Here is an 11,765-nt window from a genome sequence, read left to right on the forward strand (position 1 = left end):
GCCGCTGATGGGATTACACGGCGCCAGGGGGCCAGGTGGTGGGTGTGACCCCCGCCTACTGGAATTTGGAGGATCTGGGTGGAGGATGCTCGACTCCAATCCGAGTAGGCTTGGAGATCTCGGCCCCGGAACCCGCGTGGCTTTGTCCCTCTGCCAGTACCTTCATGTGTGCGGAGAGTGGTCTCAGCATGGTGGTAGCTGGTCCTGGAGGTCTTCGGCTGCCGGAGCCCTGGTCGGGGTGGGGAGGAAAGCTCAGCCCACTCCCCTCCAAGGGACCCCGGCGAGGAACAGCCAGGCGCAGGGGCAGGAGACTGCACTGGTCTCGTCCAGGAGCTGGATTTTATAGTCTCTGAGTCTTGGTCGTTGATGGGATTACATGTATGTATATATGTATGTATATATATGTGTTATATATTTTTATATATAGGAATCAATCACAACTATGAACTATAAATATAGTTTACTTAACTTTTGTATGTATGCAATATATGCATATATACAATAGCACTGTCCACTGTAGCACTGTCCTCCCATTGTTCATCGATTTGCTCGAGTGGGCACCAGTAACATCTCCATGGTTAGGCTTGTTATTACTATTTTTGGCATATCAAATATGCCTCGGGGAGTTTGCCAGGCTCTGCCGTGTGGGCAGGATACTCTCGATAGCTTGCCAGGCTCTCCAAAAGAAATGGAGGAATCGAACCTGGGTTGGTGGTGTGCAAAGCAAACGCCATACTCACTGTGCTATTGCTCCAGCCCATATGTACAATACATACATATATATAAAGTTACTTATTTCCAAGAGTATATTGAGAATGAACTCGTGCTCCTATCACTCAATTGAAAATAAGAGTTGGAGCTGGAGAGAGAGATAGTATAAAGGTTAAGGCATTAGCCTTGCATGCAGCTAACCGTAGTTTGCTCCTCAGGATTGCATATGGTCCACGGAGTACCATCATGCATGGTCCCCGAGCACAGAGCCAGGCGTAAGCCCTGTGCACCATTGGGTGTGCCCTTCACCCAAGGTTACAACAAAAGAAAAAAAAAGCAGTAACCAAGCAGCCTGTATAATTGCCAGTTTCTATTAGAAAAATGGGACTGTTAATAAAGTACAAAATTAGTTATAGCTGCAATAAAGGTGCATATCAAGCAACTTACTACCCCAATCATGTATTCAGTGGTACACACCAGATACTTCTTTTCCCAAAACCTCTTTGCTGCTATCTACCTAATCAAAATAATCCTACTGGTGAGCTACAAGATTGGCCTGGTGTGTTCTATTTGTGTGATTCAAAAACAAGCAGTTCTCTGAGCTATCTTCGTCTGATGGAAAATGGCAGAGACATGGAAGACCAACTCAAATCATGTCCAGCGTTTTAGGATGTCTGTTTGTAGTACATCTGCCAACATGGCAGAGGCCAAAACCAACCCATAGAAAAGGAAAGAAAATATACTTCATAGGAGGTCCTCCAAGGTCATTTGGCCAAGTTTGTGGGTATATAATATACTAGGAACAACAAAGAATTGAATACAAATATCCAGGACCAGAGTGATAGCACAGTGGGTAGGACATTTGCCTTGCATGCGGCTGACACGGTCAGCCAGCATCCCATATGATCCCTGAGCTCCTCCAGGAGTGGAGTAATTCCATCAGTGGGCGTGACCCAAAAAAACAAAAAAACATTTTTTTAAAGAAATAATCCCATCTCCCACAAAGTCCTATGATCTGAAAATAGTAGAAATACCAGTTTTGAACATAAGCTTTTAATCAAGAACTTATATAAAGATAAGAAAACTTTGACATTGCATTTATAAATTGGTACTCTGATCTGTAATTATAATTATATCCATATGTGTATATTTTTTCCCCGTAGGTATGTGAAGATGAGTGGACTGGGAAGCCTTCACCTATACCTGTGAAATACGTTAACTATATGGCCCTTTTGAGGGATGTGTATGGCATTAGAGAGGAGGATGTGGTGTAACCATGTTAGTTTGAGTCGACATCTTTTGATTTCCTGCTCTAATATTGCCAAGTTTAGAAATGTAGTTTTTTTAACAACAGAAAAAAAACATGGTTTATACTGAATAGAAATCCATAAGCCACAATTAATCTTCTGTCATTTTTGATTTTCAGAACATCGTATCATTGATTATATACCAGTACTATTAAAAATGCCATTTAACAAAATGTCAAGCCTTTTTATTGTCTGTATGATTTATTAATATCAAGTAATCTTATGGCAATTTTCTATCCAGAATAATTTTATTCATTACAACCCAAAAAGAAAGTGACTTCTGACAGCTATACATGATAATGTAAAATCAAATTATGACAGAACAGTAAGCTGTTATTCCATTAAACATTTTTGAGGTTTTTTGGTGCCTGTTTATTGCTTTTATAATTAAGCTTTGTTGCTATCTACCTTATCAAAATGATCTTTAAGCCTCTCTTCAGCAAATGTTATTTATTTATTGTTTTCTAAAATTTGCAATGCTATCAGAATAGAAGAAACCCCCCTACCCTGGCCTCCTGCGAAACACATATCCACATACCCACAGGTTAAGTTTGGGAAACTGAAATGTACAGAGTTTACATTTTAACGTCCCATGTGCATGTGTAATAATGGCACCACCAAAATGAATTGTGTCTAAAAGATTTAGGCATGTGAATACCGAATATTGTGAGTTCTTTTTTACTTAATTCTTGAGCACATGGACACAAAACTGCACAATTATTCACCCATTCCAGAGGTTTAAATATTCTGAGACTATAACATGTTTCTCTTGTGGTTTTCTACTTCTTTTTCACTTTAAAATTTTGAGAGGAGGCATGGCATCCTCCTGGCAGGGTTTGGGATTAGAGAGATAGCAGAGATAGACAAAGATTAAACCCAGGTCGGCCACATACAAGCCAAGCACCCTACCCACTGTACTATTGCTCCTACTTCAATTGTTATTTTTCATTTCAGAACATGCACTCTGAACCTAAGCAGAGATTTTGTCAAATAATGTGCCTTTAGTTTTCATTTTGACTATAGTTCTCTGGGAATTCATGGTGTGAAGTTTGTCCCAATCTACCCTATTATTCTTTGGGTGCTGTATTCCAAAGTCAACAGATCAGCTATTTACCCTTCAGGCATGGCTCTGAGGAAAGGGAGCAGAATTAATATATTGTTCTTTCACTCCACATTTGCAGCAAAATCTAGACTAGAAATGAGTTGGCTTCTTAGGACTCAGGTACTTAACTTGGTTGTCAACAATGTCTCTTCCATTTTCTAATTGAAATTAATGAACTGCATATATATATACAAACCTGCAATGAATTTATGTGTGCCATTGTTAGAATCGATCCCATAACACTTTCCAATAAACTATAATAATGTATAAAGTAGAACCATCTACCCTTAAAATATAATTTTGACTACTTGATTTTTGTAACAGGTTGTTTTGTTTTTGTATTTTAATTTTTTAAAGAAAATTGGCAGTGCCAAGTCGTTTTGTCACTTTAAGATTTTCCATCCCATGCTGGAAATCGAACCCAGGTTGGCTGCTTTCAAGGCAAACACCCTACCTGCTGTGCTATCTCTCCAGCCCCAATGGATATATTTCAACACTTAAAACATAGCATAAAATGGGCATGCATATCTCATATTTAACTCTTCTCTGTCATCTGCTTTGAATATCAATGTAGTAGTAATAAGTAGTTTTAAAAAACTAAGTGAATTATAATAGTAATAAAATTAGTCTCTACTCATAGGTAAAAATATTCATTTTTATGGGCCAAAGTTTGCTTTGCCTTTAGAACAGGAAAGTTTTAGACTTATCCTTATAGGTTATCCCCAATGCTTGGCTCAGAGCTCATATATATACATATATATATATTTATCTCCAGTTTGTGCACTTTGATAATAACTTTTATTGAAGTTCTTCTTCTTTTGTACACCATACATGGCCTCTCCCATCCTATAGCTAAATTCATGATAATGTGAAATAAGTGCTATTATTTTTTTATTATTAAAACTAATGATTAAAATGGAAAAAAAAAGATGTTCCATTCCCCAGAGAGCAAGTTTTTTAGAAGATGATGCTTTCCTGGAACTTTTCAAGATGACACATTTGTCACTTACCTATTCAACTCTTCAGTCAGTTGTCTTTCCCTCAAGATTTAAATATGTAGATAATTTAGCCCTCATATGGTCTTGTAATGACGTTAATTTGAGAAGTGGGAGGAGAATAGGAAAACCAGAAAGCCAATGGTATTCTTCCGACTTTGCAGGGTGACAACTGCCTGTTTCATTGCATAGATGCCTGTCACTTCTCTAGCTGTTCCCAGTTCAAGCCCACAATTAGCAATTAAATAGAATCATGCTGATAAGCATGATACATTGCAGTCATACAGACACTTTAAATAATTATTCTTTTTATAACTAAACAATATACTGAAGGAGATTTATAATTTAGAGAAAATATCCCCATTAGTAAATTTTATGACTCAATAAACAGCTTCCACTAGTTAATAAATGCCAGAGTCATAAAAACAAAGACTATTAATGTAACAGAATTTCTGTACCGTGCTCTTTTGCTGGTGGTCTCAAGGAACTGAAGGAAAATAGGGTCTTAGAGAAAACATTTATTCTCGTTATGTAAATATCTTTGAACTGTCTCAAAATCCATCTGGAAATCTCTCAATCCTTCACCCCATCTTAGTCCCAGGAAGTACTGAAAAACTGATGCTTTGTGGGGGGTGGGGTATGGGGTGGGGGTTGAATTTCAAGCAGTAGATAACTCCTTTTTTTTTCTCAGCACAAATACATTTTGTGACTTAAATTGTGGTGGGAGGCGGATGGACAGCTGTAATGTCTATAGTGTCTGCTTTTTCATCTTCTCTGGAGAAAAAAAAGTAATTTCAAGTATTGGTGTTATTTTAGTCATAATTTTTAAAACCTTCACAACCTTTTCATATACTTAATATTTTACCTGCTTTTCCCTCTGCAAAAGTGAAATCCCACCTAAAGTTTCACAACCGTTGCATATACTTATATTTTTAGCAGCTAACATTTTTTCCTTAACGGAAGAACAGATTTTGCCTGTGGCTGACTGGGTGAGTTGAAGGTTAATATAGGCAAACCTTTTGTACAAAGAATTATTGTGGTTTATTTTGTTTTAGTCTTTCTTGAACTAAGGGAATGATTGATCACTTGAAAGCCCAAATCAAATCATGTCCTTTCACTGAAAAAAAAAACTGATTTAAACGTGTTAAAATCCACATTAAATGATAAGATTTGCTGAATCATTGTTGCAAAGTATGGTTATTATATGCAGATGACTAGTTTCCGGTGTTTATTTGTCTTTTCCCATTTTTATTCTAACTTTGAATATTTGAAAAAAAACATGTCTATTGGCTGAATGGGCGTTTAGTGAAATAATTGGCATTTTAAGTAACAGAAAGGAGATTTGAACTGTAACTTTCAAGCATCTAGAGTTTAAACATTTTTCTTTATTCCCTCTGATGCAATTAATGCCAAACATTCCATTCTTGGTCTCTGTATTTCATGCTATGGTATTTGAAATCTGGCTCTTTGAGATTGTAGTGCTTTCTGATTTTATGGATGTATCAGTCATGACTGTTCAGTATTTAAATTTCCCTTCCTTATTTCCAAATAGCTGGGGTTTATTGATGCACATCAACGAGGTGAAATATCTCCAGTTTTTTTAAAAAACCTTCAACATGGATTTATTTATTTTAATTTGACAACCTTATGACCTATATGCTTCTTCTTTATTTCCCCATCCCCTTCTTCCTTGTTTTATGATTTTTGCATAGTTTATCAGGTCTTAAGTAATTTCTTAATGCAATAGTGGGATTTTCTCAAAAAATTTATGACATTTAATGATGCAATACCCATTGGATAATAAGTGGTCTTGTTCTCAAATATATATATATATATATATATATTCTTTTAGTTAAGACTTGATTTCTCAATTTTTAATACCCTTCAAAATAAGTCTGTAAATGATCTTTTAGACAAAACACTCCTAATGATATTCAAATAAGGAGTCTCTCTTTTAGGCAAAGTTTGAACTGCTTCAATTGAAGACAGGTTAGGACCTTTTCAGAAAATGATTCTTTTCAAGTTGACTGAACACCTTTAGAGACACGGTGCTTTTCAGTCCCTAAGAGATTATAATGTGTAAAAACGGAAAACCCACTGAGCCAAGATCAATGAAGCTATTTAGCAAATAAACCTGGAGAGATAATGGAACAAACATCATTATTACAGGGGGTAAAGCTGACTGTGCAATTAGTTTTTGAGAAATTGTAATTCACCCCAACTCACCTTCTACCAGGTTGTGTATCGTTTAAATAAATATTTTTATTCAGAGCCAATTAAGTTTTCTAAACGTGCATCTTATTTGCAATTGTTCCTGTTCCTCAGCAAAATCCTTGCGAGGCTACTTTTGAGCCCATTATGTGTGTGGTGCATGCAACAGGAACCCAAGGGTCAGCACTGCTGTTCAGAAGCAACTGGTAAAGGTTGAAAACTGTGACCTATGAAAAACTCCACAGTGGCTCTGCAAGTAGAGAATTAATGACTGGCTGGAATCAGTAGGAGCCTTCACTTCTAAATACTCATTAGCTTAAGCAGTGAGGCCTGGTGTTATGCATGTTAGAGAGGGAAAAGAGCCCCGCCCCTTCCCATTGTCTATTTTGAACAGAATATGCACATTTAATTCAAAGTGGTGAATGCTTTAAATACTTCAAACCAACTATTCATCAATCTCCCAGTTTCCTGAGCCTGGCTTTGCATCTGTGTAAAGCCAACAATAGAGGAAATAGAGGAAATGACCCCACTATAATATTAAAATCCAGAGAGGCTTGGTAGGTTGGTGAAAAATATAAAATGCATTCTCCCTTAGAAAGAATTGCATCAAAGTAATCTTTGTATTTCTTTTTCTCTTAGTTTGACTATACAAGAACATCTCACTGAAACAGGAACTTTCGAAATTACTTTTGCGAAATTACTTTTACGTGCTTTTTTCCCCCTTTCTTGCTAAACTGCTTTTCATTATGGTTGTGAGGCCACTCACATTGAATACAGAGTAGGAGCAGAAAATGCATTTCAGAAGGGCTGTAGATATTGCCAGTTTTAACCAGGACTGGAACATGGGAAGTCAAAAGGGTAGTGACAAGAGATGAGAATTGCTGAAGGGAGCAAGAACCAGAATAAGGACTGTATTGTTTAACTCATGTTCAAAGTTTGAACTTCATTTCAAGGGAATGAGAAGTTACTGAAAGATTTTACTCTGGAGAGTGAAAAGAGCATGTCTATTTTAAAATCTCTGGCTGTTCTGGCTGCTCTGTGTGTGTAAACTCTGAGCGGGTTTGGTGACAAGAAGGCTGACTGGCAGGCTTATTTCAGAGAAGGGATGAGTGATTTGGATTAATGTAATGTCAGCAAGGTGGTGAAGTTGGTGAGAAGTCAATAGGTTCATTGCACATTCAGAATAGCAGAGATGAGGAAGAATTCAAAATTACCATGGGATCATTTTTTTCAAAATTATGATGGCAAGATGGTGTCACCAAATTATTGTATTGGAGTACACCACAGAAAAGCTAGCCTTGAGGGGGAATCAAGAATTCAGCCTGGTTGGGGGGAAGGTAGCTGTCATGGAGAAGGGATCACTAAGTAAATGATGGCTGGAGGAATCGCTTGGGATGGGAGATGTGTGCTGAAAGTAGACTATGAACCAAACATGATGGCCTCTTAGTACCTGTATTGCAAACCATAACACCCCAAAAGAGGGAGAGAGTAAGAGGGAATGCCACAGAGGCAGCGGATGCAAAAGGGTGGTTGTGGGAGGAATACTGGGAACATTGTGATGGAGAATGGGCACTGGTGGAGGGATGGGTACTTGATCATTGTATGACTGAAATGTAATTATGAAAGTTTTTAAGTTTGTAACTATCTCACGGTGATTCAATAAAAAAAATTTAAAAACTTAAAAAATGTAGAGTCTCAGAAAAAAATAAAATGATTAATTTAACATGAAAGAAAATATTCAGCCTCGCACTGTGAAATTAGGAGACATGGGAAAGGTAGGAATGGAGATGTTGATGAACAAAGCAAATAGATGGATGAACAATGCTGAATCTCTATAGAATGGCCTGACCTGAGGTATTTGAAAGCGGATTCAGAATATGGATTTGCTAAGTGTGATGTTAGATAAAATTGTTCAAAGAGAGTAAGTGATTTGAGAATAATTGTTTCTGGAATAATTAACTGTAATTTTTTTAAAATAAAGCATTGCCTTTGGTGATGAGAGGTAATTTCTTTTTTTTTTTTTTTTTTTTTCCCCTTTATTTTATTTTATTTTTTTTAAAGTTGTAGATTTACAATTTTTTGTGCTTTGGTTTCAATTATACAATGATCAGATACCCATCCCTCCACCAGTGCCCATTTTCCACCACCATGGATAATATCCCTCCCACCCCCATCCCCCCATCCCCCCGTCTCTGTGGCAGGGCAATCCCCTGTGTTCGATGAGAGGTAATTTCTACTTACCTCTTTGAGAGCATTTCAGGCTGGTCAAGCAGTCACATTAACATCATGTTTATCAGAAGAAGGTAAAAACTACACTTCATTACATAGGTATGCGGATTCCACATAGAAATGAAGATTTCCAAGTCTGAGGAAAACCAGGTACAAATTATGGGCTTAGTACTAGGATAGGGGCCAGGGTCTTCAGAGAAGAGGGGTACTCTTCTGACACCTAAAAAAATAAACAAGCCCCAAAAGGAATTATTCATACATGCCTGGGGCCTTACCAAAGCTTTTTACTTAGTTATTGCAGTTTCACACTCCTGAAAGTAGGATTCCATGCCAACTATGAGCATGTAGCTCAGGAGTAGAGCACTTGACTTTAATGTGTGAGGCCCAGGATTCAAACAAACTACTACTAAAATAAGAATAATCTAACATTAGACTATTATTATTACATATTGTCCTCTACCTGGGGGGGGTGGGGCCTTCATTTTTTGGCCTTTTTTTTCATTGATTATGATTCTGTGATTTATAGTTCTATTAATGATGGTTTCCTATGCATATAATCCCAAATCATACCCATCACCTCCCTCTGTCAAAGATCCCAGTGCCCCTCCCTTTCAATCCTCCACCCCCACAAATTCTGTTTGCAGATTAGTTCTCCCATTGTGTTGCCTTTGGCCCTTTGTGTATCTTTAAATTCCACATATGAGAGAGATCATTCTGTTTCTATCCCTTTCCTTCTAACTGACTTTACCTCATTTTTTATTTTGCATGATACCCTCTTTTTTATTTTGCTTTTCAGAAATGCTTTTTGAGACACCATGATTCATAAATTTAGTCATAATAGAGTTGTTTTAAGCCCAACACTAGTACCCCTCCCTCCACCAATATGCCCAGGTTCCCTCCCACCCCACCCCCCAGTTTAACAAATTTATTCTATATTACATGGTCCAATAAAACTTAATTAATGGCTGATAGAATGATCAGAAAATAATAAAATCCATTTTTGATGATGAATTGCTATATATATTTTTACTTGTCTTCATCTAGTACAGTGGTAGGGCATTTGCCTTGCACGCAGCCGCCCCGGCCAAGCTGGGTTCAATTTCTCTGCCCCTCTCGGAGAGCCTGGCAAGCTACTGAGAGTATCTCGCCTGCACAGCAAAGTCTGGCAAGCTACCTGTGACGTATTCAATATGCCAAACACAGTAACAACAAGTCTCACAATAGAGATGTTACTTGTGCCGCTCGAGCAAACCAATGAACAACAGAACGACAGTGCTACAGTGCTACAGTGCTACATCTAGTAGACAACAACAATTACAGCCATATTCAATGCCACATGATGGGAAGTTTCTCCTGTCTTTTAAAGGAATTCTTTTAGTGCTTCATGCAAATCTGAAGGTACAAGTTCCCTCAGCCGTTGCCTTTCCTTGAAACTCTGTATGGTTTCGTAAAATCTGAATGATAATCTAGTTGGACAGAGTATTCTTGGCAAGGTGGTCATCTCACTGAGATTTTATACTATATCTTACCATATTCTTCTGGCTCATAGAGTGTCATTTGATAGATCTGCTGTTCATCTAATGGGTTTTCCTTTGTATGTAAGATCCTTTTTGGATCTGCTGCTTTTAATATCCTGTCTATTTTTGGATCTTGTCATTTTGAGTATAATGTGTCTTGGAGCTTTCCTAATTTGGTTTGTTTTCTTTTATTACCCCCACACTTTTGCCATGTCTACAAGCCCTGCAGTGACAAGTTCCATGCATGGTGGAAGGACATTCAAGGAATGCTTCTTCCTGGAATTAGACAATGACATCTTGTCCCCACAATTCTCTAAATCAGTATACTCATAATGTGTGCATTGTGCTTTAATCTGTATGTCTAGTCTTGGGAGTTCTAGGAGAATAATGACTGGAGACTCAGCCCACATGAAACACACAGCAGGAGATAACCAGTTGGGTCAGTAAGGAAATTTAGAAATGGCTTACCATAATGTGAACTAACAGATACACAGTAACCCCCAAATATATTAAGCAATTTGAATATAAAAGACAAAGTAAAATCAGGAAAAACCTTACATAGGCCCCGAGTTAGCTGTACTCACCATGATGACTAAGTACTGCCCTGCTAATATGATTAATAACAAAATATGGTACCAACCTAGAGGAAAAGTACAAACAGCCCCTGATGATCCTTTACCCTTAACTGGGGCATACAGATGGGGTAAATTACTTGTGCAATTTGTATTTTTAAAATATGTTAGGACCACAGGCTGTGTGGTGCCTCTCGGAGAGCCCAGCAAGCCACCAAGAGTATCTCGCCAACAAGGCAAAGCCTGACAAGCTACCCGTGACATATTCAATATGCCAAACACAGTAATAAGTCTCACAATGGAGACCTTACTAGGTCCGCTTGAGCAAATCAATGAACAATAGGAGGACAGTGCTACAGTGCTACAGTAGGACCACAAATGTCGGAACCAAGTTTGAGTTGATGATTAAGTGAGATAGAAAGCTTCTTTTGTTTCTTTATTTTTAAAGTTTTGCATTCTGTGTTCTATCTTCTTTTTGTGAAACAACATGAGGTACAGTTATAGACTTACAAATTTTTGTGCTTGGGTTTAAGTTATACAATGATCAAGTATCCATCCCTCCACCAGCACCCATCTCTACCTGCACAGGTCCCAGCATCCCTCCCACCCCCCATCCCCCCAATCCCACCCTGCCTCTGTGGCAGGGCATTCGCTTTTGTTCTCTCTCTCTCTCTCTCTCTCTCTCTCTCTCTCTCTCTCTCTCTCCTTTTGGGTCCTGTGGGTTGCAAGAGAGGCATTCAGTGGCAATCATGTTTCGTCGGTAGTCTACTTTCAGCATGCTTCTCCCACCCTGGGAGGATCCTCCCAACACCCTTTATTTGGTGCTCTCTTCTCTATATGAGCTTCCTTTTCCACTAGCACGTGTGGCTGGCCTCCAAGTCATGAAGCAAAATTCCTGGTACTAATCTCTGCCACTCCTGGGTGTTAGTCTTCCATTTTGTTGCTTTATATCCCCCAGATGAATGCAATATTTCTGTGTCTATCCTGCTATTTCTGACTCATTTCGCTTAACATGATACTTTCCATGTAGTACCACTTGTATGTGAATTTCATGACTTCATCTTTTCTAACAGCTACATAGTACTCCATTGTGTAAATGTACCAAAGTTTCTTTGACCAGT

At 38.2% G+C, this 11,765-nt stretch overlaps 1 protein-coding gene across 2 annotated transcripts in view; it reads left to right on the forward strand.

The window, feature by feature from the left end:
• The window catches only part of EFHC2 (EF-hand domain containing 2), a 316,613-nt gene extending 314,269 nt beyond the window's left edge, over positions 1 to 2,344 (forward strand). Inside the window, exon 14 of one of the 2 annotated variants that reach the window (XM_056131212.1) lies at positions 1,875 to 2,344. In XM_056131212.1, coding sequence (XP_055987187.1) covers positions 1,875 to 1,920 — 46 coding nt within the window. In that variant the 3' untranslated portion in view covers positions 1,921 to 2,344. The remainder of the gene's footprint in view (positions 1 to 1,874) is intronic. The other variant, XM_056131211.1, reaches the window with a different exon arrangement.
• The last annotated feature ends 9,421 nt before the right edge of the window (positions 2,345 to 11,765 follow it).

Source organism: Sorex fumeus, unplaced genomic scaffold, assembly GCF_029834395.1.
Source record: "Sorex fumeus unplaced genomic scaffold, SorFum_2.1 ptg000086l, whole genome shotgun sequence".
Taxonomy (NCBI): Eukaryota; Metazoa; Chordata; class Mammalia; order Eulipotyphla; family Soricidae; genus Sorex; species Sorex fumeus.